This window comes from Sturnus vulgaris, chromosome 23 (genome assembly GCF_052056855.1).
Source record: "Sturnus vulgaris isolate bStuVul1 chromosome 23, bStuVul1.hap1, whole genome shotgun sequence".
Lineage (NCBI taxonomy): Eukaryota > Metazoa > Chordata > Aves > Passeriformes > Sturnidae > Sturnus > Sturnus vulgaris.
The window spans coordinates 6,298,649-6,324,758 of record NC_142265.1 but is presented as its reverse complement, the minus strand read 5'-3'; the positions used below and the strand labels follow the sequence as shown (position 1 = coordinate 6,324,758).

Genomic DNA, 26,110 nt, shown 5'->3' with positions numbered 1-26,110 from the left:
ATCCCACCTCAGGCCTTCCTCTTCTTCTCCCCTGTGGGTTGGGGACACTTTTCACTCTCCCAATCCAGTATTTAGGGTGATTAGTGCAGGTATACTGCTGAGCACGGCCCTGGTGGTGCCTCTCCTCACACTAAGAGCCAAGCCTGTGTTTCAGAATGAAATCTACTGGAATGACTGGTCACAGCTGAGTATTTTCAGAGCATCCAAAAACAGCGGCTCCAGGATGGAGATCTTGGTCGGCCGGCTGAATGGGATCATGGATATGAAAATCTTTTACAGAGGAAAGACAACAGGTAATCATGCAGATGATCCTCCCTGGGATTTAGGGGTGTGTTCATCTCCCATTTCCACAGGTTCCCAGCCCACTGGGCCATCCTTGCATTTCTTGAGTGTATCCCCATTCCTGCAGGGCTTGAGGCTCTCGGGCACAGTCATGAGGAATGAGTTTCATGAGTGGTGTATTCTGCTTTTTGGCTGCCAGGAGAGATGCTCCCCAGGGAGAGAGCTTCTAGGGCATTCAGCTGTGGTGGCATCTCATAGTTTATGTCACAGATCCTGGCTTTTCCATCAAAATCTTGTAAAGACCAAAAAATCCCAGGATTTCAGGGCTGCACCAGCTTTGTCCTTTAATCATCTGTCATGCTTTGTGACAAGGCAGTGCTGACCCTCATGTGCTGTATATATCCATTTCCAGATGGGTACCAGACCACTGAAGGGCTCTACCAGTAATTCACATCCTTTGGTAGACCTCCAAAGCCACTGGGATGAGTTGTGTCCCTTCCAACCAATCTTTCCCCCTCAAAGGCCTTCAAACTCCCTGGAGCAGATGGCTCTGGGCATTCCTAAGGGTGACCTCAGCACTCAGTCCTGCAGAGCTGGCTCCTGACGGGGTCTGAACCCAAAGCAGGTGACACTGGGACACCTGTGCTGGGCTGGCAGGTGACACTGGGACACCTGTGCCTCTGTGCTGGGCTGGCAGGTGACACTGGGACTCCTGTGCTGGGCTGGCAGGTGACACTGGGACTCCCGTGCCTCTGCCCTGACATTGTCCCTTCCTCCTGCCCTCTCCAGGACAGAATGCCTGCATCTCCAAGCCCTGCAGCCTGCTCTGCCTGCCCAGGTCCAACAACGGCCGCAGCTGCAAGTGCCCTGAGGGGGTGGCCAGCACGGTCCTGCCCAGTGGGGAGCTCAGGTGTGACTGTCCCCATGGCTATGCCATGAAGAACAACACCTGCATAAAGGAAGGTAAAGCCCTGCCTGGCTCTTGCTGCTGCTCTGCCATCACGGGAGTTCGGTGTGACCTGTCCTCTGTCAGGGAGGAGGGTGGCCCATTTCTGGAAGCACAGTCTCATGTCAGCTTCTTTTCTGTTGTCCCTCCTGCCCCAGAAAACACGTGCCTGCCCAACCAGTACAGGTGCTCCAATGGGAACTGCATCAACAGCATCTGGCAGTGTGACAATGACAATGACTGCGGGGACATGAGCGACGAGAAGAACTGCCGTGAGTGTCCTGCCCTGGTGGCCCTGGCTTGGCCAGGTCCAGGTGTCTGCTGTGGGGGCAGCTCAGCTGAGCTGATGGTCCACACTCCTTTCACAGTCAGGGAGAGCAAGAGGCTCCCTGAGCTCCTTTGGTAAACTCCCAAAGCAAACGGGATGGGGTTTGTCCCAATCCCCTTGACCTGATGAGGCATCAGTGTCTAAAATCTGGTGAGGCTGATGCCAAGTGTCTCTTGCACTAATTGTCTTCTGAAGCTAATTGAGGGCACAGCCAATGAGGAAAAGAGAGCAGATAGTGCTGACACGGACCTCTTGTTGAGATAATAAATCCAGTTCACACATTAAAGATGGAGGTCACCTTTTTGAGCAAAGTTAGGAGCTGCCAATGTGTGCAGGAGGGGCAGATGTTCCACAGCTTTGCACAGCCTGGAGGGTTTGGATTAGTGCACTGTGGAAAAAGTTCTGGGTTTGAAGTTAGGAATCACTGCAGGACCAGGAGGGAGGCTGGTTATGCCCATTTTATACCAATAAAGAACTTATTTCCCTGGCAAAGTTGAGGTACCAGTCAGCAGAGTCCAAGTTTGGGTTCAGTGTCTGGTTCCAGGTGTGGGAAAGCCTCTGTGGGTCCCCATTCCTTGGAGAGAGGTCACCAGCTTGGCACAGAGATGCTGCCTTAGATAGCAATGTTCAATCCCAGCTTCTCCCTGCTTTGGCTGCCCTGTCTCACCCCACCACCTGAGCTTTCAATCCCCTTTGTGGGGAGCAGACAGATCTACAGCCTTGGCTTCTTGCTCCCTGGCTTGGGAGTGGACATCAGGAGTTTCAGTCCTGATCCCCAGACAGAAAACTGCCCCCTGTGTGCTCTGCTTTACATGGAGGGCCTAAAAACGGCATTAAAATACAAGAGCAGGAATTCAGGTTGGACTGGCAGGATTCAGTCTCTGTCCCTCCACTCAAACTCAGTACACACCTTCAGGCGGCAGAAACCATTTTCTAACCATCTTCTCCTCCTCCTCTTCCTCCATCAGCAACCACCGTGTGCGACACCGAGACCCAGTTCCGCTGCCAGGGCTCGGGGACCTGCATCCCCCTGTCCTACAAATGTGACCTGGAGGATGACTGTGGGGACAACAGCGATGAGAGTCACTGTGGTGAGTGCCCACACTCACCCGCCCTGGGCACGGGTGGGCAGCTGCTCTCCAGCCCTCTGTGCTGCTCAGAGCATCCCCTGGATGCTGCTTGGAGGTGATGTAGGGAAAGATCTCCCTGTTCACCCAGGATGTCTCCTCCTCATTTACTGGGGATGGGAAATGGGGACAGGGCCAGCATTCACAGGGTATTGGGGAATTAGGGACAGGACCATCCTGGGAAATGAGGGACAGAAGAGACTGAGGTCGTGTGCTGGTTCTTCCCCTCACCATAATGCAGCTGGGAGATTTCTGTGCCATTATTATCCAGCTTTCCTGCTCTTCTCCTTGGCCATTCCCGTGACCTGAAGCCCAGAATTCTGTTTGCAGAGGCTCACCAGTGCAGGAACGATGAGTTCAGCTGCAGCTCGGGGATGTGCATCCGTCTGTCCTGGATGTGTGATGGGGATAACGACTGCAGGGACTGGTCTGACGAAGCCAACTGCACTGGTGAGTGCTCAGGTGGTGATCAAGAACCTCCTGCTGCTCCTACTTTTTACTTCCAGCCTGGGAGACATTAGCCAGTGTCTTGTGCCTCAGTTTCCTTGCTTGTTAGAGCACCTTAGGGTGATGTGATGCTCCAAATCCAAGGATTTCTTTTCCCCCCGTTCATTGGGAATTTGCTGGCAGCTCTGAGATGCTCACAATGACCCAGCTTTGCTTTTTACCTGCCAGATTGTACCCACAGGCAAAGCTCTGTGGGATGGGAAGTGGTTTTGTAGCTGCTGAGCAGCCAAAGGACTCTCCTGGCAAAAAGAGCTCCTGTGTTGCAGGCCAGTGGGCACTGGCAGCATTTCACAGCTTTCACTCTGTTCCCTTGGCATTAATTTGGTGCAGAAAACAGGCGCCTTCTTTGCAGCTTCTCCACAGTTAATTGAGCTGAAGAAGAGGCAGATTTAGTTTGGGAAGTTTAGTTTGGCAGTTTTGGTCCTCCTCTGGCAGCCTCATTGCTCCATGGGCTGGAAAACCTAAAGAGGGTGTCCTAAGTTATGGAGTCCCACATACAAAACTCACTCTTGCTTTTCCTCCAACTTGTATTAAAGCAGGCTGGCTGGCAGAAATAACCTTGTTCTTACTTTATGCCTCTTGTGCAGCAAGTCCTGTGAGCCTCACTGTGTGTTTGGAGTGGAAAGTCACAACACTCCACCCTCCTCAGCACCACAGTGATGTTCCTCAGCAGCCTCCTGAGGTTAACACCTACACAGAGCCTTCTTCTCCTCAGGAAAACCAACAGATAGCAGTGCATTGGCCTTTTCCACCAGAAACAATCAAGCAAAACTATCAACCAGGCCAAAAAAACTCAGTGCTTGCATTGAGACTTCTCAGAGTAGGCAGAGCACCAGTCCATCAGTGAGAGACACAAGGTTGTATTTATCCAGCCATACATGGGATATCTCAAGACAAAAGCAGTGCTTTCCAGAGATCCATGGGGAGGCTGTAGGGACCAGGACAGCCTCTGGGAATCCTGGCAGCAGCTTGCCTCAGGTGCAGCCTGGAGCCTTTGGGACAGAGAGTGGCACCAGCTGCTGTCCTGGGGCTCTGCTATGAGGATTTAAGAGATCCCTTTTTCAGATCTTTGAGCTCCTCTTTGCTCACCCCTGTGGCTTTTGCTGTGCTTGGAGCACCCACAGGGCTGATCCTGGTCATTAGTATTCCATGAGTGTGGCTTTCTAAGAAGGTTTAATTTATATTGGTATCACTTATCTCTCATATGAGTTTCTCCAGAGAGAATTACTACAGGAGAGGAACCTACTTTAAAAAGCATGTCGGGTTTGTAAAGCCCCAAGTTGGAATTATCTAAGAGGATCACAGTTATTTGAGGAACATTCCGTCTGACTTCACCGGGCTGCAATTATTGCTCTTATCTAAAATAATTACATTTCATGCTGAATACCTAATAGAATATTACTGCCACCAGATTGTACTATTTCAAAATATCTGTGAGTGCATGTCACTCTCTAACCTAAAACTCAGGATCACGCCATTTAATTAAGTTGAACACTGCTTTTCTCTATAACTCTGAGCACTCTCCTGCTTGAGGAGCAAGATTTGTCTCTAAAGTGACAACACAAACCAGGCTGCAACCCAGATACCCCACAGGCAGATCTTTTCCTGACAGGAGCCTAAGGAAAACCCCCAGGGAGAATTGTATTTCTTGTTTGCTTTGGCAACATAGAAGAGCCTTGTTTGCCTTAATTAAAAGCTCTCTCTGACTCTGTCCTGCCCTGCACGGGGGACTCTGCAGCTCTGCCAAGCCTTACTTGATCTCGGTGACATTTCTCACCATCTCTGGCTCGATGCCACCACTGTCACCTTTGCACACACACCCCAAGGACTGAGATCAAAGGGAGAGAGGCTGCTGACTTTGGGGAGAGCTTTAGGAGATCTCTACACTGCAAAAGCCACCCCTGAGGCACAGCAGGCTTGTGAGCACAGAGAGGGAAAGACCATGGAGAGCTGGGACTCATGGAATTCTGCATGGGGTCCAGGGGGGGGTTGCTCGTGATGGGAGATCCTGGTGCAGGGGAAGGAGCAAGGTGTGCTGCTGTGGCCTGACTCACTCTCAGCCCAGCAGGGACACGGTGACACGCCACACTCAGTGTCCCCCTGCTCTGGTTTCAGCAGTTTATCACACCTGTGAGGCCTCCAGCTTCCAGTGCCACAATGGCCACTGCATCCCGCAGCGCTGGGCGTGTGACGGTGACGCCGACTGCCAGGACGGCTCTGATGAGGACCCTGCCAGCTGTGGTAACGTGTCCTGCGTGTGTGTGAGGGGCTCTGCCACGGGTGGGAGGGATTTCTGCACACCCACTGAGCTAAACCAGCAGCAAACTCAGGGGGAGAGCCCCCCACGCCTCCAAAAGCAATCACAGTGCGAAGGCAACCATGGCTTTTTTTTTAGCTAAATAAAACAGCTTTAACAAAACCCTGAAAAAACACACACAACATCCACCCCATTCTGGATTTCAGAGAAGAAGTGCAACGGCTTCCAGTGCCCCAATGGCACCTGCATCCCAACCAGCAAACACTGTGATGGCATCAACGACTGCTCCGACGCCTCGGACGAGCAGCACTGTGGTGGGTACCGGGCTCAGGGGGAGCTGCTGGGGCCCAGCACTGAGGGCTGGCAGCATTCCTGGTCTGCCCAAGCCTGTCCCACTGGGAATAAAGCCCTGGGAGATAATGGCAGAGCATTCCTGGTCTGCCCAAGCCTGTCCCACTGGGAATAAAGCCCTGGGAGATAATGGCAGAGCCTTAGTGTGCAGTCACGAGCCCCCTGTGAAATCGGCGGGTCAGCAAAAGGCACAGAGTGGGAGGACGCTGCCAGGGAGGACACAAACCCCTCCAGGTGCCTGTGCCCACCCTGAGGGGTTATTTAGTGAGGGCAGCCTGTGCAGGGACACTGCTCAAAGCATTTCTCTTGAACTTTCTGTAAGTCCCTAAAGTCCTCCTGCTGCGCTCAGGTCTGCACTGAGCCCGGTGGGTGACACTGCTGTTTGCAAGGTCAGCAGAGGTGCCACCCCCGTCCTCATGAGGGTGACACTGCTGTTTGCAAGGACAGCAGAGGTGCCACCCCCTGTCCTCCTGCTCCCCCCGTCCCTGCAGAGCCCCTGTGCACCCGCTACATGGACTTTGTGTGCAAGAACCGGCAGCAGTGCTTGTTCCACTCCATGGTGTGTGACGGCATCATCCAGTGCCGGGACGGGTCAGATGAAGATGCCAGCTATGCTGGGTGCTGTAAGTGTCACACAGGGCACCTCTGCCAAGGGAGGGTGGGCACAGAATGAAGCCAGAGGTATGGGGAGAACCAGGCTACCAGGAACTGCCAGCTCTCCTAAGAGAGCTCTAGACTGAGATGCTCTGCTCAGAAATCCCTGATTGCCCCTGTGTGCTCCTTCCTGCTCAAGCTTTCCTGAAGCCATTGATCTTTACACCAAACCTCTCCCTGCAGCCCAGGACCCCGAGTTCCACCGGACCTGTGACCAGTTCAGCTTCCAGTGCCAGAATGGTGTGTGCATCAGCCTGGTGTGGAAGTGTGATGGGATGGACGACTGTGGTGACTACTCTGACGAAGCAAACTGTGGTGAGCAGCACCCCCAGGGCCTCCTGCCACTGCAACTCCAGCTTCCTTTGGATTCCAGGAGCATGGAGTACTGTCCTCCTCATGTTTTCACTCGTGTGTGTGTATGTGTGAGTGTAGCTTTCCCTGTGCACATCACAGCGTGTCCTAGCTGGAGATGGGTGTCATTTCCCTCATACTGCAGGCAGGTAAAGTGAAGCACACAGAAAACCTGGCACATCTCATGCTTCACTAAGTCCTCTGTGACCATATTTACTGCTCAGACTCCCAGCCCCGAGCAGACAAGCAGTTTTCAGCCAAACCCAATATTTACCACTGTTCCCTGGGTGGCTGTAGGAGCTGTGCCCAGCCAGGCGAGGCAGCTGCAGCCTCATTTCGGAGTTGCAGGCTTTGCTCCTCCATTTCTGCCACGCTCTGGTGGATTCTGTTCTGGTTCTGAGGTCAGGGGTGGTGTCTGGCCACGAAGAACACAGACAAAGCAGTGGTGGGGAAGAAAACAGACAACAGAGGAGGAATGGGAATGCTAGGGATGAAGGGAAAAGAATGTGCTTGTGCTGCTCAGGGTGGTGCTCTCTGGGCCAGCCTGAGGTGCTCCCACCTCTCAGCTGTGCTGAGGTAACCCTGTGGCTCATGGGACTCTCCTCTCCTTGCCAGAAAACCCAACAGAAGCCCCGAACTGCTCCCGGTACTACCAGTTCCAGTGTGGGAACGGGCACTGCATCCCCAACCGCTGGAAGTGTGACGAGGAGAACGACTGCGGGGACTGGTCTGATGAGAAGGACTGCGAGGGTAAGGACACCCTGCTGAGGCTGGGACATGGACATGGCAGGGACTGGGACATGCTGAAGGATCACTCTGCCTTCCCACAGCCCCCATGGCTCCAAAAATGCCCCATGAGTGGGCACTTCCGTGCATCTTTTTACTCCATATTTTTGGACATCCTCATTACAGACACAACGCACCGAGCTTGCCTCACCTGCTTCCCCCCGGCTCCGCGGGAAGCAGGCAGAGCTTACACAGGAGCAGGGAGCTCAGGTCAGCTCTCCCTGGTGTATTTTTAGGATCTCCAGTTCATGCCATGACCACGCTGATGCCCCCGACGTGCCTGCCCAACCATTTCCGCTGCAACAGCGGCGCCTGCATCATGAACAGCTGGGTGTGTGACGGCTACAGGGACTGCACGGATGGCTCTGACGAAGAAGCCTGTCCCACCTCCAGTAAGCTCTCCCCTGCCTCACCCCTTCCCTTCTCCCCCATCAGCCTGCAAGCAATTCTGGCCTTTCAGAGCCTGGCTAGGTTACGGGGTTAATTTACGCCGTGGTGTAAAATGTCCCCTGGCACTGGGGTAACCCTCCTGCCACCAGCTGGGACAGTGCTCCAGAGCAGGACATTCCCTGCAAAGCAGAGGCTTTTCCAGCCCTCTGCAGTCAGGAGAGAGGATGGCTTAGGCTTAGTCATCCCCTGCACCTGCTAGATGGAAGGCGATTGCCATCTAGTGGAGCCGGGACCTGGGGACAGCAGCTGGTCCCTGCTGGTGGCAGTGCCAGCCTGGCCGTGCCTCGGTGCTTTCCTGCCTGTCTCCCTGTGTGCAGGACCCAACGTGACAGCCACGTCCCCAGCACTGCCAGGGCGCTGCAGCCGCTTCGAGTTCGAGTGCCAGCAGCTGCACAAGTGCATTCCCAACTGGAAGAGGTGTGATGGAGTGAGGGACTGCCAGGACGGCACAGACGAGAGGAACTGCCGTGAGTGTGGGCAAGGGACAGCTCCCACCCGGATCCTTCCCTTGGGAAGCCTCTGAGGAGGCTTTGATTGCTGGTGAAATCCCTGCAGGGAAAAGTCCTTTACAGAAAACAAAAACCCTTTACAGAAAAAAAAAACCAACAAAAACACCCCAAAGGGATAAAAGCAGTGCTAATCCCATTAAAGTCCAGTTGTTTTTCATGGGATTAGCTCCAGGTTCTTCTGAACCAGAAGGAGACACCCCAGTGTCTGACACATCAGCCTGGGCTCCATCCCTGACGTGCAGCCACCTGCAAACATTCCAGTGCTGCTGAGGGAACTTCCCTGCCTCGAGTCCTGAGGTGTTCTGCCTTTTGCAGCCACTCAGAGCAGCCTGTCGTGCCCCAGTGGTTTCAGATGTGAGGATGGGGAAGCCTGCATCATGCTGACAGAGCGCTGTGATGGGTACCTGGACTGCTCAGACAGCAGTGATGAGAGGAACTGCACAGGTAAGCAGCAACTCTGCCATCCCTCACCCCCTGCTCCCTGTCAGCACACAGAGCTGCTCTCCTGGATATGTGACCTTTCCCTCCCAACAGCCTTGATTTATCTGCCTCTGCTCACTTGTCCAAGCTACCTCCTCACCCATTTATCACCAGCTGGGACAAACTTCCCAGCAGCTTCTACACTGACAATTTGTCTTCTAGCAGCCTTACACACAGAAAGAAAAAAAAAAAAATCATTTTAGGATGGATATGAGCAAAGCTGTCTATTTTACATGGCCCACAGGTGAAGCAAGAGTTTCTTGCTCTGCCTTCCTTCACAAGGTGACCCTGGGGGAGGTGGCACGTGCCCTGCTGCCACCCTTGGCTGTCCCATGCTGGCCCTTGGTGGCCCTGTGGGGGCAGAGCCCACCCTGGGCTGGTAACAGAGATCGATCACTGCCCCTGGCCATGAGCTTCAGCTGCTTCCCCATGAACTGCTGGGGGGGCTGGGCATCAATCAGGTTTAGTTCTTTAATTAAATATTGATTGGGAGAGGCTAGCAGGTTCAGGGGAGGGGGAAGGAGCTGCTGAGATGCACGACTTGGCTGCTATGCCAAGGGAAAACCATTTCTCTTCCCTTGGAAAAATTGTCTTGCCATGCCTTCCGTGGACCCACGTGCCTGCTGGATTTAATTCCAGCTGTTTGGGGAAAGCAAAACATCAGCAATTCACCTCTGCTCTGCTTGGTTTCTGTTCAGCACCAAAGCTGAGCACCCCAGCAGAGCCAAGCCACAAGAGAGGGATTTGGGCACCAACACAGAGAGAGCAGGGCATGGCCTGGTAGGAGCAGGGCATGGATTTGGGGCATTTCAGATCAGCAGCTCCCATGCCCAGCTCTGCCAGGGCTGGGTCCCATGGTGCTTTCATCCCCTGAATGCCTCTGAAGGTCAGGCAGTGATTCAGCTGCAGAGCTCGAGTCAAGGCAAGCACCAAACTTGAATTACCAGCCTTTGCTTGTGTCCTGCTGCTGAACACAAGATGTGATAAGGAAAAAAACACACAAAGAAAGGCCCTGGGTGGTGACAGGGACAGCACAGACTGATCACACCAGGAGAAGGGTGGCACTGAGCAGTTTGCACTCACACACGTCCAAAATTTCCAGTATTTCATCAACAGCCACACTTTATCTTTCCTTAGGGGAAAGGGGACGCTTGCCTATTTGTCCTGGTTTAGGACAAATTTGTGAGGAAACAAATTTGGATGTAGCATAAAGACATTTTGGGTAGAACTAAGAGCACCAGGGGTAAATCCCTGCTCTGAGCTGCCCTCTCTGAGCCCAGTCTTCTCCACTGATCAATCACACATCTCATTTAAAGGGTGCAGACACCCCTTCAGTCAGTGTTATCTCTACCTCCCTGTTACAAACAGAACTCCTGTTTCTCTCCTGGGCACAGGGCTTGTTTCCCTGCAGTAAATTAACCCTTCCCATTCTCTGCTCAGATGACACCATTGTGTACAAAGTCCAGAACCTGCAGTGGACAGCTGATTTCTCTGGTGATGTCACCCTGACATGGGCTCGGCCAAAAAGGATGTCCTCGACCTCCTGTGTCTACAACATCTACTACAGGTACACCATCCCTCCCCTGCTGCTCTGTCAGGTCAAGGGGACAAGCATGAGCACAGGTGTGCCTGTATTTACTGCAGAGAACCACACAGAGTCAGGCCTGAAACACTCTGAGCTCCTTAATCAAATTCTACTTGGAAAATCTAATATTTGGTAGCAAAAGAGACACAAAATAGGTGCACCCAGAGGGCATTTGTGACAAACTGCATTGGTTTCCTCCTTGACTATTTACTCAGACAGTAAAGTTGTTATATTCATTTTTTTTTCCCACTTGGGCCTTGTCTTTCTGGAGCCATTAGCAGCAAGAACAAAGATAATAAATTTGAGCACAAGAGAAAAGCTCAGAGGCTTATAAGTCACCAAGCCACGCTTAATTCAGGCTTTCCAACAGCATCTTTTCAAGACTGGTGGTGTGGCTCTACCAAAACAAGCAGCAGCCTTTTAAAATAGTTCCATTTTTTGGGATAAATCTGTATGTTCTGTGCTAAAAAAGCCCATCCTGACTGGAGGCGTGTGGCTCTGTCCCTCAGGGTGGTCGGTGAGAGCATCTGGAAGGTCTTGGAGACCCACAGCAACAAAACCAACAGCGTTTTGAAGGTCCTCAAGCCCGACTGCAGCTACCAGGTGAAGGTGCAGGTGCAGTGTCTGAGCCGGGTCTACAACACCAACGACTTCATCACGCTGAGGGCACCCGAAGGATGTAAGCAGAGCTGCTGCTCCCCCCCACCCCCGTGCCAAACCAGGGCACATTTCTGCTGCTTTGGGTTAAAACATGGAGATAATCCCTGCTGTGAACAAAAAGGGTCACCCCATGGGCTTGGGAATTGTGCTGGATTGGGAGAAAAGGCCGTCCACCACCTTTGTGCTGATTTTTCAGGGAGATGCTGCTTTTCCCTGCACGCTCTGGGCACTGTGGCTCACTAATATTTCTCGTTCTCTCACTAGTACCAGATGCTCCCTTCAACCTTCAGCTGTCCCTGAAGAAAGAAGCTGAGGGTGTGGTGATGTGCTGGTGGAGTCCCCCTGTGAATGCCCACGGCCTCATCCGGGAATTCATCGTGAGTCCTGCTGCCCACTGGGGCTGGGCACAGCTCGGGGCCATGGGCACAGCAGCACACAGCCAGCTGCAGGCAGGGGTGGGCCTGGAATGGGATATTCTGGGGAGGAAATCTGCTGGGAACACCAGGGAGAAGAAATGCTGCAGGCTGCAGGCAGCACCACACCACTCGAGTTCTTAATTTCTCCCTTTCTGAGACGTCGTGCTTATTTCTGCTGACATTTTGTCTCACAGGGACCTGCTGACCTCTGGTGTTTTTGAGCCCTCACGCTTTGTTTTGGTGCTCCTAGGTGGAATACAGCAGCAGTGGATCCAAGGAGTGGACATCCCTCAGAACCACCAAGAATTACACAGAGATCAAGGACTTGCAGGTCAACACTCTCTACACAGTCAGGGTGAGTATTTCCAAAGCTCTCTCTAAGAGACCTCTCATTTCTGAGTGGCCCAAGTCCTGCACAGCCAAGAACTTGCTAAAAAAACATTTTGTTAAAAAAAAAACCATCTTGTTAAATCCCTGCCCTTTAATGCCAGCCCACACCAGGGGCTTGGCATTTGCACTGCTAATGTCCACAGTTCCAAGGCCCTTGACTTGCTCCTTTGTCCCAGAAGGCCAGGCTGGATTACAAAATCCTCCCTGCTCATTGCTCATTCCAATGTCACTGCAATTGCACTGGATGTGGGCCAGAGATAAATTTGGTCCTTGGTGTATCAGTGGGAAAAGAAGCAGATCTGCCTGTGGGGAATGTCTGCACAGGGGAGAGGCTGGGTAATTATAGACAGAAGTAATAAGAATAGGAAATGAAAAGTCTGCACAGCGAGCCCTGGGAAATGTGTGCTTTGCCATTGTCCATTCTCCTGGGTTCTTGGGCAAGTTCACTAAATCCTCTCCTCCAAATCCATGTTATTCTCACAGCTAGTGGGAGGCTTTCCTCCCATCGTCTTCCTTCCCAATATAATCCATCCCCAAATAAATCTCTGGAAGGAGATTCCGGGCTTGCATGGGTTTCCCTGGCGTGGTTCTCACCTCCTCTATGGCCCGTGGAGCCCCAAGCTCCTTATCTCCATGGACTCCTCAGAGATCTCATAAGAGAGCAGTTATCTGCAAAGAGGCTGCACCTCCCTCCTCTTAGATTCCTTTAATTGACTTCAAGCAGCCGGCTTTATCTCTGCATTAAGCATTTTATTGCCAAGTAATTAAGCTATTGTTTGCTTGCAAGTCCTGTTCCCAGGAGCCCCGCCAGGTCTGTGACCTTGCTCTAACCTCGTGCTCTGTTTGCACTGTACAGTGTTGCTCATGTTCCCTCACCCTCTCGTTTCCAAAGGTTGCTGCAGTAACCAGCAGAGGGGTGGGAAATTGGAGTGAATCCAAATCCATCACCACCGTCAAAGGCAAAGGTAAAATGTTGTTGTTTGGGTCAGCTCAGGGAAGGTGACAAAAAGGCAGAGTATCAGCCTGGAACAGCAGCAGCAGCACCCAGAGCCACCTCCCTGGCCTTTCACCCTGTTCAACACCTCTGCTGTTAGAAGTGGCCTGTACAAAGTGATTTTTTCACTCAGAGTTCAGTGGCATGTCTGGAGGGGCCACTGACTCTGAGCTCTGTGGCACAGGGGATGGATGTGCTGCCCTGGAACTGAGCAAGAGCCTGTTCCCTCTCTCCCAGGCTGCAGACAGATTCTCTCAGACTTTTGTAGGCCAAACCCTGCCTCCAGATAGATAAGAAATTACCAACCCCATCACTCTCACTCTAAAAGGATGCTGGCTCATCCTTCTCTCTCTTTGGTCACAATTATTGTGGCTCCTCCTGCAGGTTTAGACCATAAAAAACAACCACAGCTCCCAAGAACTATCACAACATCACAGTCTCACAGCAGATAAATTCAAACAGCACACTAAATAATTTCCTTCCCAACCTGTTGTTTTCTGGTTTTTTTTAAGAAAAGCCTTTTGAAGTTGTTTGTATTCATGCCAAGTTTTCCATCCAAAATTATGTCCCTGTGTCAGAATTGTCTGCTAATTTGTCAGATGAAAGAAGGGAAAGAAAACACCAGGCTACTCCAAGTGCAGGATTCAGATAATGTGATTTACCTGATGGTTAGAAAAAAAAACAGAGGTAAAAAGAACAGAAACAGCTTTGACTTCAGGTTGTGCACGAGTTTGGCACTGATAGCTCCTGACCTCCCCCAGCAGCTCCTCAAAGGCCAGGAGCTGTTACCTGGGATAGGAGCTCACCCTGCTGAGCTCAGAGGGAAATCCCTTTGCCCAGACCCCTCCAGTCCCAGCCTGCACTGAGCAAGGCACAGATAAAGCAGCTTTTAGGTGGTGGAATTAAAAAATTATGTCAGTGTCTTCTCTGAGGGGGACAGTGATGTCAGTGTCTCAGCCAAGGCTGGAGCGTCCTGTTCTGGGAGCTGGGTGTTACCACAAAAAGCTGTATTTTATCTGTTCCCTCTCAGTAAATATTTTTATTTCTTTGTGCTGTACTAACAGGTCTTTTCTCTTCTTCCTCCCAGTCATTCCTCCCCCTGTCATCCACATTGAGAGCTACAGCGAGGACTCCATAAGTTTCAGCCTAAAAATGACCACGAATATCAAGGTAAGAGTTTTCCCCCTTCTCATCTGAGCTGGGTAAATGATGAATAAGTGGCTGGGAGAAGCTGTCACCCACTGAAGCATTGCAATTACCAGTTATTTCACGCCAAATCATTTCTTACTGCTCCCAAACTGCCCCGGGGCTCTTAATTGGGATGGAAAATACAATGCAAAGACTGTCAGGGGTCTGACAGTAACCCTGGCTCCCTGTGTGCATCAGCTGAGCTGGTGGCTCTGTGTCCTTGGCCTTGACAGGTCAGTGGCTACGTGGTCAACATCTACTGGACATTCGATACCCACAGGCAGGAAAAAAGGACTCTGGTCATAGAAGGAGAAAAGTCCATCCAAAAAGGTAAATTCTGCTCAAAATAGAAAGTTTTGCTTTCCTCAACACCAAGCAGAAGGATTTGGGAGAGGCTATTGGATTTTTTTTTTTTTTTTAATTTTTGGAACTAGTAGTTTCTGTTTATACAATTCTGTTTAAATCTGGACAGGACAAAACAGCAAATTCTGTTTTGAGGACCTGGAGATTTCAAGCAGATTTGGGATTTACCCCCAGAGCTGCACTAGTCCTTTCTCATCACATGGGGTTTTGTTTGTTGCTCCACTTCTAATCTGCCAAAGGGAGTAGAAACAGAACAAGGATTTCTTGGTCTCGCATACAGCACATGTCTCTATTAATCCCGTTTCTGGTTTGGGAAAATCTCAGTGTGGGTATGGGAAATCATGCAGGCACAGGAAAGCACAGGCTGGGTTGGATTCCAGAGCCTCAGGTGCTTCTGTGTAAAGGAAATTACTGCAAAGTCATGGAAGTACAGCCCAGGAGAGGCAGGCTCCTGGCTGTTTGCTGACCCTGACCCTGACCCTTCCCTCGTGCTCCCACCCCACCCTCACCTAATAGTGCCCCTTTCTCTTCTTGCTCAGTGGCCAATTTGACAGCACACACCCCCTATGAAATTTCTGCCTGGGCTAAGACGGAGCTGGGTGACAGCCCTCTGTCTTTTGTGCATGTGGTGACCAGTGGCACAAGACCTGTGTCCCCAAGCCTCAAGGCCAAGGCCATCAACCAGACAGCTGTGGAATGCAGCTGGACCGGCCCCAGGAATGTGGTAAGGCTCCAACCCTTCCCTCTCCAGCCACCCTGGGCTCCAGCTCAGAGCCTCAGGGCAGCACACAAAACCCCTGAAATCAGGATCATTTGTTGGGATTGAATTCCAAGGCCCTGAAAATTTTGGGGATAATGAGGGACAGAACCTCCTGCCTTTTAAACAGAATCAAAGAAAGGCTTCTTGTCTGCTTGCTGCAGTGAGAAGTGGCTTAAACACAGACAGCACAACGCTCCAGCAGCCTTGGAATCAACTGCTGTTACCTGAGCTGAGCTCAGGGCTTTTGGGATGGGAGTTCAGAGGTGGGAGGGCAGATTGAACTTGGGCAAGACAGAGGGAAAAGCAGGAAAAAGGGTCCAGAGGGAACAGGGTCTTTGCTTCATGCCCCTAAAAAGTGCCAGCCAGTGGATGCTCTGGGCCATGCCAAACCCTGCTGTGCTCTCCCTCCTCAGGTCTATGGCATCTTCTACGCCACCTCCTTCCTGGAGCTGTACAGGAGCCCCCACAACAGCACCACCAGCGCCCACAACATCACGGTGCTGGTGCAGCGCGACGAGCAGTACCTGTTCCTGGTGGGCTCCTCCTCCTCCTCCCTGCCCCTCTGCCGGCCCATGGCTCCTCCAGGACACAGCCCTGACCTCTGTGCCTCCCTCCCAGGTGCGGGTGATGTCTCCCTACCAAGGGCCCCCCTCTGACTACGTGGTGGTGAAGATGATCCCGGATAACCGGCTGCCCCCGCGGCACCTGCACTCCGTGCACACTGGGAAGACATTTGCTGTCATCAAGTGGGAATCACCCTATGACTCCCCTGACCAGGACATGGTAACTCCTCTCTCAGCCTTCTCCTGTCCCTGTGCACACAAAATTCTGGCACAGAGACAGCCTTGCCTTTCTTCTGCTGGAGGAAGCCTGACATCAGGTCTATGCTTCACATAAAACCATCGTCAAAGCATCTTCATTTCCTCCCTGCTGCCCATTAGCTCAGGACTGTAACATTTAAAAAGAGCCACGTCTGGGATATCTGTTGCTGAGCAAGTCTAAAAAGAGCCCTGAGCATGTGCCAAAACACCTTTCTGGGCTTAGGCTCTGCCCAGGAGGGCAAGGCTGGGCTGGGGCACTGCCTCCTGCCCCAACAAAGCCTGGTTCTGTTCTCTGCCACGCTGGAATACACTCATGTCTCGCTCCACTGAAGGCCAGTCATTTTCTCAGCAAGTTTTCCCCTCCCATTCTGCTCCAGAGACTTTAACAGCAAAGGTTTGGAGGTATAAACCTTCCCAGCAGAGCTGGAAACTCTGACAGGGCAGGGGTTTGCATTGCATCCTTGTGATTCACCAAGAAATACAACCTGAGTTTTTCCTCCTGCTCTCATCTGTTGCACTAACTGCATTTTCTGTATCAGTAAATGGTGATTTGGGGCAGAGATGCAGAGAGAGGTTTGGAATTTTGCTTCCCAGGCTTTCTGTAAAGCTCAGCTTTGGTTTAAAGCAAATTTTACCCACTCTGTCTAATGTCCTACCACCATTCAGCTGAAATTCTGCAGGAAAATGAGATTTTTTTTTTCCATCCATTTCCTTCCTCTCCAGCTCTATGCCGTGGCAGTCAAAGATTTGGTGAGGAAAACAGATAAAATCTACAAAGTGAAAAGCAGGAACAGCACGGTGGAGTACACCATAAAGAAATTGGAGCCAGGAGGGAAATACCACGTGATTGTCCAGCTGGGAAACATGAGCAAGGAATCCAGCATGAAGATCAACACAGGTAAGGGACACACCACCCACACCTGGGGGCTGCAGAAATGTTCCTGCAGCTCTTGGTCCTCTCCCACAGCCAAAGCCCAATTTTGGGAGGTCTGCCAGGGGAAGTGATGACACCCCCAAACAACATGATATCCAATATTTTTCTCCTGAAAAATGGAGGTGGGACAGACACCAGTTTGGCTGTGTACACATCATCAAGTACCATTACAGCCCTACCACTGAACAATTCCCCCCAGCATCCACACCACAGCATCCTCTCCTCCAGCACATCCCTTTTCCAAGCAGAGTTTTGTGCTGATCCCTAAAAAAACTCACTAAGTTTCAGAAGTGACTCCATTCCTGTAAGAGGAAAGTGCCACCAGTGCTACAACCTCTTTTTCCCATTTGCAGTCCCCCTGTCTGCACCAGATGCCTTAAAAATCATCACTGAAAATGACCATATTCTGCTTTTCTGGAAGAGTTTGGCATTGAAGGAAAGTAATTTCAATGAAAGCCGGGTAAGTTTTGCTGTGCCTCCTGTCCTACAGAAAATCCTGGAGCAGAGTCAGTGCAAGGCTCCTTTCACAGACTCTGAAATCCACACTGTCCTTGGTGAGCCCTCTAGAAGAGCTCACTAAAATTCCTGTCATGGCTGAGGCTCTGAAGCTGATAGACCCAATCAGTCACCTTTTAGGAACTTAATTACTCTGCTAGAACAGGACAAGTGTCCCATGTGTGAAAGGACTGGGAATAGGACACTGCACTGCCGTGCCAGGAAGTCTGAAAGTTGTCATTATTCAGACTTGGGTAGAAAATCTCTGAAATGTTGTCTGTCAGAGCACGGGCAGGTAGAAAAACGCACCAAAAAAGCTCTCACCCTCCTGGACTGTGTGCTTGGGTGCTAAGGACAGAGTGGACCAGACAAACCAAACCAGAGTCATTTAGGCTGGAAAAGATCTCCAAGATTGGGTCAGATCCCCACCTTGTCACTAGCCCAGAGCTCTGAGTGCCACATCCAGTTGTTTCTTGAACAACCACGGGGATGGGGACTCCAAACCTCTCTGGGCAGCCCTTCCAGTGTTTAACAACCCTTTTAGTGCAGAAATCCTTCCTGATGTCCAATCCTTCCTGATGTCCAACCTGAGCCTCCCCTGGCACAGCTTGAGGCCGTGTCCTCTGATCCTGTCACTTGGGAGAAGAGAAATCTCTCTTCCCTGAGCTGGCCAAGGTCAGTGCACACCAGCAGGGGTTCCTGAGGGGGCTCCACATTGCTCCCTCCCAGCCCAGCAGAGTTCCTCAAAGCCAGATCCAGGAGAAAAACCAAGTTTTGGAAGGAGCAAACCTGCCCTCTGCAGCCGAGTGATTTGGGGTTTGTGTTTCCCCCAGGGCTACGAGATCCACATGTTTGACAGCTTGATGAACATCACAGCCTACCTGGGCAACACCACAGAGAACTTCTTCAAGGTGTCCAACCTGAAGATTGGCCACAACTACTCGTTCACAGTGCAGGCTCGCTGCCTGTACGGGGGGCAGATGTGTGGGGAGCCAGCCACGCTTCTCTATGACGAGCTGGGAACGGGTGAGTCCCCGTTTCCCTCCTCATCCTCCTTCAAAAATACTCAGGGAAGCCTCACCAGTTCTTTAGGGATGTGCAGTTGGTACAAACAGCACTGTGTGTCCCTCCCTCACCAGGTGAAGATTCCTCTGCCACCAAATCCGGGCGAGCCACGGACGTGGCTGCCATCGTGGTGCCCGTGCTGTTCCTGCTGCTGGTGACCCTGGGCATTGGCTTTGTGCTGCTCTACATGAGGCACAGGAGGCTCCAGAACAGCTTCACTGCCTTTGCCAACAGCCACTACAGCTCCCGCCTGGGCTCGGCCATCTTCTCCTCAGGGGATGATCTGGGTACGTGGCCCTGGTGGCATTTGGGGACAGCACTTGGGGGGGTGATGTCAGGGCAAGAATTAATTCTTTATCATGGTCTGGGCCACTCTGGCATCACAATCCCTATGGATTTGATCTCAGAGTACAAATCATGGAATTACAGAGTCATTACACTTGGAGAAGATCTTCAAGACCATCAAGTCCAACTGCCAAAACTTTTCCCAACCAATATTTTTATCACATTAAACTCCTCTTTCCAATGCAAATCGCTTAAAAACACATCAAGGATGTGAAATCAGGGCAAGAATTAATTCTTTATCATGGTCTGGGCCACTCTGGCAGCACAGTCTCTGTGGATTTGATCTAAGAGTACAAATCACAGAATTATGGAGTCATTAAACTTGGCAAATACCTTCAAGATCATCAAGTCCAACTGCTGAAAGTTTTCCCAACCAAACATTTTTATTACATTAAACCTCTCCTTCCAATGCAAATGACTTAAAAACACATTGAGGATGTGAAATCAGGGCAAGAATTAATTCTTTATCATGCTCTGGACCATTCTGGCATCACAATCTCTATTGATTTGGTCTAAGAGTATAAATCATGGAATAGTTAAGGCTGCACAGACCTTCAAGACCATCAAGTCCAAATGGCAAAACTTTTCCCAACAAAACATTTTTTATCAAATTAAAACTCTCCTTCTGATGCAAATCACTTAAAAACGCATTGAGGATGTGAAATCAGGGCAAGAATTAATTCTTTATTGTGTTCTGGGCCACTTTGGCATCACAATCTCTCTAGATGTGATCTAAGAGTACAAATCACAGAATTATAGGGTTGTTAAACTTGGAAAAGATCTTCAAGACCATCAAGTCCAACCACCAAAAGTTTTCCCAACCAATGTTTTTATCAAATTAAACCCCTCCTTGTCATGAAAAACACTTAAAAACTAATTGAGGATGTGAAATCAGGGCAAGAATGAATTCTTTTTCATGTTTTTGGCCACTTTGGCATCACAATCTCTATAGATTTGATCTAAGAGTACAAATCACAGAATTATGGGTTTGTCAAACTTGGCAAATACATTCAAGACCATCAAGTCCAACCACCAAAAGTTTTCCCAACCAATATTTTTATCAAATTAAACCCCTCCTTCCCATACAAATAATTTAAGAACAGAGTATAAAGTGCTGAGGGCCCCCTAACATCTCTTTTTTGGGGTTTATTTTGCAGGAGATGAGGATGATGAAGCCCCAATGATAACTGGATTTTCAGATGACGTCCCCATGGTCATCGCCTGAAGCTCATTTCTGACTGTACAATACCAAATGGTGTAAATATTTTATTTGATAAAAATAGTTGATTGTTTATTTTAAAAATGCACTTTGAGTTGCAATACGTTATTTTTATATGGGCCAAAAAAAAAAAAAAAAGAAAAAATAATAATAATAATTTTAAGAATACACTTTGTAGTAATCAACTGTGAATTGCAGACTAGGTTGGTTGAGTAACAAATTGCTTTGATTTAACATTAATTTAGTCTTACAAGGCTATGCTTGCTGGGCATGCTTTTAAGTCTGTGAGATATTTTCCGTTGACTAAATTGGCTACTCGTTTTATTTTTCTAAGACAAGAATAAATTTATTTAAAAAAAAAATAAATTCAGGAGATTATATATGTAGAGAGAGATAATATAGTCCCTGAAGGTTTTGCTTTTACTTTAGGACAAAAAAAAAAAATCCTTTGGACTTTGTTTTATATGAAAGTATTTTTGTTGTGTTAATTTATTGGGAAATCTGCTGTGGAACAGATTTCCAGAGTCGTCAGACATTGTACACATTCTTGTGTAGAACATGTGCCACTTTATCTTGCAAGGCAGTCGAATCTTGGCATCCCCATCATTGTCCTTGCCATGATAATAAACCCCCTCATTTTCACATAGTTTTACTCCCTTTTAAAGACCCAATCTTTGAGCAATCTTAAGGTACAGCAGCACATTTTATTTTTTTTTTTAGGGGTGACTTTTAGCTTCCTGCTGCTGTGGGAAGTTAAAAACATCCCCACATCAAGATGTGCTGCCCAAACCCCTCCTGCTGCTGCCCCTGCCCATCACACGGGGCTTCATTAATCTGGAGCTTACAACCACCACGCCACTGAATCCAAAAATTGCCACTTGCACCTTAAAACTCATTTTCCAGGTATTTTTAGGATACTCCTCCGTGGAGCTTCCCTCAGATGCCAGCACGGTGGTGGGACGGAAGGGGGAGCCTCCAGTGTGTGCAAATCCAGATTTTCCACACTCACACCGAGCAATAATTACTGAAAATTTAAATTAATTCGGCCCACAGCAGGGATTTGATGTTCTCTCATCAGAATTTCCTAAAAGCAGCTGTAGTTTTACCTACAGCTTTAGAATTAATATAAATATACACACACATACATGTTATTTTCTCATCTTACATTCCCAGCAGACACAATACTGGCTGCAGAGCCAAATGCAAAAAAAAAGTCTGCTTGCCACTGTTTGGAGCTTTGATTTTGTGACAGCAAAATGTGAATTTCACCAAAAAAAAAAAAAAGTGAACCTCACCACTACCTGCCAAGCCAGGAGCACGACAGGGGAGGATGTTCAGGGCTCTCCCCTGGCTGTGCTCAATATATGCAAAACTTCTCACCAGGAAATACAGCACACTGTCTTGTCACACTGTTTTTGTGAAGAAAAAAAAAAAAAAAAAAAAAAAAAAAGGTATTTTTGCTGTGTAAATGAAGTTATAATTGCAAGTCTTCCTACAGATGAAACGAGAGAGGCCAACTATGTTTTGATACACAACTGATCAGTTTAATTTCACAATAGAAAAAAATGTATAAAAAAAAAATGTTGAAGTCTGGATGGTTTGATACTCTAGAGAAATACTGACTCTATTTTCAATTACTGGTGTTAGCATTCCCGGTGACAGATTTTTTTTCCTCCCCCCACCAAAGCTGGGACCAAACCAGAATCAGATTTTTATAAGTAGCAGCAAGCTCGCAGAGTTGCAATATTTTTACTTTGTCGGTGGATCAGGTGCTGCTCAGGAGTTGAAATTTTGAGTAAAATCAACCCAGTACACACAGCTCAATTTGCCTGGAGTTACAGCTACACAGAGAGACCAGACTCTGACCCAGAGGCTAAACCAGTCTCAAAAACATAAACCAAAAGATTTTTATGCAGGAGAGGAAGCCTAAAAAACAGAGATAAAGAGTATTCAACCCCTTCTTTATAAAGTAATTTTTTTTTAGCACAGGTAACTGAAAATTACAATGTAGCATCCCAAAATCTGGTGCCTCTCTGGTGAGGGTTAGGAGTGGTTAAATTCTGATATTTTACTCCCCCAGGGTAAATCCTGCTGCAGTAAAATGAGCAGAATTTAGAGTCTAGCCAGGTGCCAAGGGGGACCCTTGTAACCACTTTATATCCTGCAGAAATCCCTTGGCTGGAGATTTCCAAGCATCACCTGGGGGACAGGTCACTCCTGGCTTGGGGACACTCGTGCAGAGCAAAGCCTTTTGTACCCAAAGCCCAACACTCTTGATTAAATCGAACTCCCAAACACAGCGTGGGCAGAGCAGAGCCCTCTGTGGAGTCACCCCAGGGGTTTGGGGACACTGCAAAGCCCTCGTGGGGGACAGCACTGTCACTCAGAGCTGTCCCCAACCCTCCCAGCCCTCCCCTTCACTGCAAAAATCACCACTGTGCTCTCAGCAAAGCAACTTTCACAGGGCTAGTGTATTTTATATATAGAGATAGAGAAGTCTGGGCTCCAGGTGGGGAGTAACCGATGCAGTTCTGGGGTAAATTGTATATTTTTATGAACTTTTGAAGCACGGAATCTTGTGCACAGAGACATACAGGGGGTGGGAGGGTTCTTGCTGTAAATATGGTACGTGGATGTGGATGTATATTTTGTTCTGGTTTCGTTTCTGTAGCCTTATGTGACGTGACATGACTTTGCTACCCTAAATTTCGGCAGGTGATTTGGGTTTGCTTTATAGGAACCCAGTAAAATGTTTGGATCTGTATGGAAATAAAAAAATAATAAAGAGGTATGGGAAAATACCTTGGTTAGGAGGAATTCCCACCAGTTAATTCGTGTTTGCATCCATTTCAGATGCCCATGGGTACTCTCAAGTCCATTTGAACAAAAGACTAAGGTTGAACATGAGAATCTGTTGAGGTTTTGGACCATGAGGCTTCTTTTGCTTTGGCTCAGGCTTTTTGTGAGGTTTACTTTTTTGTGTTGGGGGTTTGTTTTTTACAAGAAAGACAAGGAAGAACCATTTCCCAGGCTGGAGACCTATTAAAACTAAAAAAAAAGAATAAACCCCATCTGTGGGTTGCTGTAAAAGCTCCCTGAACCCAGTGAGAGCAGAGCCCATGGAGGAAGCAGCTGGAGCAGGAGCTTCCAGCCCCTCTGCACCCCAGGAAAAACTGCAAGAGGATTTCAGAGAGGGGTGAAATATGGGGTGAGAACCCTGCCTGCAGGTATTTCATGTGCACAAGTTCACACCTCAGCTCACCCTGCCCTGACTTGTTCCAGGTGCTCCCACCTTGGCACAGCCTTAAGGGAGAGCTGCAGGCTCAGCCCCAGGAAAAGCCTCTTTTCCTTGGACACACATGGATTTACAGAGATTTTTTTGGGAGCTCTGAGCCAGCAGGGAAGGGGAGAGCAGAGAGCAACATCCACATCTTGTGGCCTCGTGGCCAAAGGAGCTTTGTGTTTGATGGTCATCCTGTTATTTCATTCCCCCTGTTTCCAGAGTGTCCAAAAACCTCACATTATCCACCAGGGAACCCCCACCTGAGCCAAAAAAACTCTGCCTGAGCAGAATTCCCATTCCTGGCAGGGCAGAGCTCAGTGTGAGCATCTCTGTGCTTGGAATCAGAGAATATTTAATGACAAACTTCATCTACTCACTGACAGAAAAGTAAAATGCCAATTTTTTCAGCAAAAAATTAACCTTTTCTGAAACAGCTTTTAAGTCTCCTTCAAATGGACTTGAGAAGGGAAATGGTGCAATAACTCAGCTACTCTTGGACCCCAAGAGCATCTTCGTTCCTGGAAATAGCTGCAACATTATAATTGATCCTTCCAAACCTGCATCAGTCCACAAGCAGCCAGCCTCTAATAGAGGTAGTGTCACCTTTTAATCAGGTTCTTTAAGTGAAGTTTAATGTTATACTATTTGAAGTGCTACTCTGTGTCCTTCGTTCGTTTTTTGGTTTTTTTTTCATTCACTGATTTCTGCTATGTATTATTGCACAATTTTGAAGGAATTTTTGTCTGTCCATTTCCCCCCCCCCCCCCCCCCACTTAATGATAATAATAAAAATGGATTGGGTAAACAAAACAGTTTCTGGTTTCTGAAGTTGTTATCCAGCATCTACGTGTCTAGTGCAAGAAAAAGGAGGCTTTTCTCTGAACATACTTTTGTTTTACAAAACCTAAAAGGATTATAGAATCCCAGAATGACTTGGGTTGGAAAGGACATTAAAGATTATCTAATTTCTATCCCTTGCCATGGGCAGGGACACCTTCTACTATCCCAGGCTGCTCCAAGCCCCATCCAACCTGCCCTTGGACACTTCCAGGGATCCAGGAGCAGCCACAGCTGCTCTGGGCATCCTCTCCACCCTCCCAGGGAGGAATTTCTCCCAGATATCCAATTTAACCCTGCCCTGTGTCAGTTTGAAGCTGTTCCCATCCTCTCAGTGCTCCTGATCAAGCGGCAGTGACAGGACAAGGGCGATGAGAATCAGGAAAATTGAGCTTTGTGCCGGAGGACCAGCAGATCCTGAGAGGTGCCACCCTCATTCCTAACTCAGTCACGTCTGCCTGGCCCTTCCCTCAAGGTCACCAACACCCCCAGACACCAAATATCATTTCCAGCCTGTCCAAGCTTCACCTCCACATTTGCACATCATCACCTCAAGCGTTATTTTCCACGCTTAAAACCCATTTCCACAGCAATCCCACCCCTGCCCGGGCTGTGTGCAGGTACAGCCAAGCACCTGAGCAGCCAAAATCCAGCAGGATTTGTTCCTGGCAGGGAAGGCAATGAGCAGGCAGCAGCCTCCTCACACGTCCCTCATTTCCCAGCCCAGATAATTGGAAAGGCAACATGTGATCTTGGTGGACATAATTGAGGCTTTCAGCATCTTAAGTGTTGCACTTCATTAACATTTAGCTTAAGGCAACGTTAACAAACAGTCGTTCCTTCCCTCGGTTGTGAGTGAAGCTGATTTTTTTTCCAGATTTTTCCCCCTGGGAGGTACAAGGAGCTCCACCTCATTCCCAAGCACCGACTTTTCTGCTGGAAGAACCAAAGTGACTCTGAAGCCTCAGTGCTGTCACTGAGAAAACTTTGATGGGATAAAAGTTTGCCACCTCTCCGAGCAAAACCTGCAGGTTTCTATGGATAGCGAAGATTTCCATCCTAAGCCTTTACTGCCTCCACCACAGCAAGTTAGACCATTTTTCCCACTACGATGAAAACCCATCAAAGATTGCAGTTCCTGGAGGAGCTCCTGATGGAGCACAAGGCACAAACCCGTCCAAGAGCTGGATCCAAGCTCCCCTCACTCTGCTGCTCCTGAAAATTCACCTCTTTCCCCCAAATAACATCAAGGGCTGCTTCCTGCAACCACAGGGAAGAGAAGATGTGGATCTTGCCTGCAGGAGTGAGGAAACCAGGTGGAAATTCAGCAAAAAAAATCCCTTCCCACCACGGGTTAAGCTTTTCACAGAATCCACGGGCTCTGATGTTGAGAGAGAGCAGCTGAAGTTCTGGCTCACTGCTCCTCCTTTGAGCAAGCACTCCCAGTGCCTTGTGCCAGACTCCTGAACGATTGTGTTTAGCCTTTCTCAGCTGGAAAGATGAAATAACTGAGGATATTTCACAGCAGAACTCAAGCTGGATTTGGGGATGGAGGAGCCAAGAGCTCCCAGATAGCCCAGCTGAAGGAAGGAAGGAAGAGAAGGTCTGTGGGAAGGAAAGATTCATGCTAACCATCAACATCTTGGCTCCTACCACAAACCTCCCAACCTGCCAAGTGTGGGATGCAAGAAAAATGGCATCCTCCAGGATGTGAGGTTTCTTTCTTT

General features: G+C 49.3%; 1 protein-coding gene across 1 annotated transcript in view; it reads left to right on the top strand.

Moving 5' to 3' along the window:
* Positions 1 to 24,356, top strand: part of SORL1 (sortilin related receptor 1) — a 47,484-nt gene extending 23,128 nt beyond the window's left edge. Inside the window, exons 21-48 of the mRNA XM_014890451.2 lie at positions 155 to 293; positions 1,072 to 1,245; positions 1,387 to 1,500; positions 2,525 to 2,647; positions 3,014 to 3,133; positions 5,306 to 5,431; positions 5,654 to 5,761; positions 6,290 to 6,421; positions 6,636 to 6,767; positions 7,419 to 7,553; positions 7,826 to 7,981; positions 8,357 to 8,506; positions 8,864 to 8,992; positions 10,469 to 10,595; positions 11,123 to 11,292; positions 11,538 to 11,650; positions 11,940 to 12,044; positions 12,972 to 13,044; positions 14,161 to 14,243; positions 14,495 to 14,591; positions 15,164 to 15,348; positions 15,798 to 15,917; positions 16,003 to 16,167; positions 16,929 to 17,103; positions 17,493 to 17,599; positions 18,468 to 18,660; positions 18,774 to 18,986; positions 20,202 to 24,356. Coding sequence (XP_014745937.2) covers positions 155 to 293; positions 1,072 to 1,245; positions 1,387 to 1,500; positions 2,525 to 2,647; positions 3,014 to 3,133; positions 5,306 to 5,431; positions 5,654 to 5,761; positions 6,290 to 6,421; positions 6,636 to 6,767; positions 7,419 to 7,553; positions 7,826 to 7,981; positions 8,357 to 8,506; positions 8,864 to 8,992; positions 10,469 to 10,595; positions 11,123 to 11,292; positions 11,538 to 11,650; positions 11,940 to 12,044; positions 12,972 to 13,044; positions 14,161 to 14,243; positions 14,495 to 14,591; positions 15,164 to 15,348; positions 15,798 to 15,917; positions 16,003 to 16,167; positions 16,929 to 17,103; positions 17,493 to 17,599; positions 18,468 to 18,660; positions 18,774 to 18,986; positions 20,202 to 20,269 — 3,732 coding nt within the window. The 3' untranslated portion in view covers positions 20,270 to 24,356. The remainder of the gene's footprint in view (positions 1 to 154; positions 294 to 1,071; positions 1,246 to 1,386; positions 1,501 to 2,524; positions 2,648 to 3,013; positions 3,134 to 5,305; positions 5,432 to 5,653; positions 5,762 to 6,289; positions 6,422 to 6,635; positions 6,768 to 7,418; positions 7,554 to 7,825; positions 7,982 to 8,356; positions 8,507 to 8,863; positions 8,993 to 10,468; positions 10,596 to 11,122; positions 11,293 to 11,537; positions 11,651 to 11,939; positions 12,045 to 12,971; positions 13,045 to 14,160; positions 14,244 to 14,494; positions 14,592 to 15,163; positions 15,349 to 15,797; positions 15,918 to 16,002; positions 16,168 to 16,928; positions 17,104 to 17,492; positions 17,600 to 18,467; positions 18,661 to 18,773; positions 18,987 to 20,201) is intronic.
* The last annotated feature ends 1,754 nt before the right edge of the window (positions 24,357 to 26,110 follow it).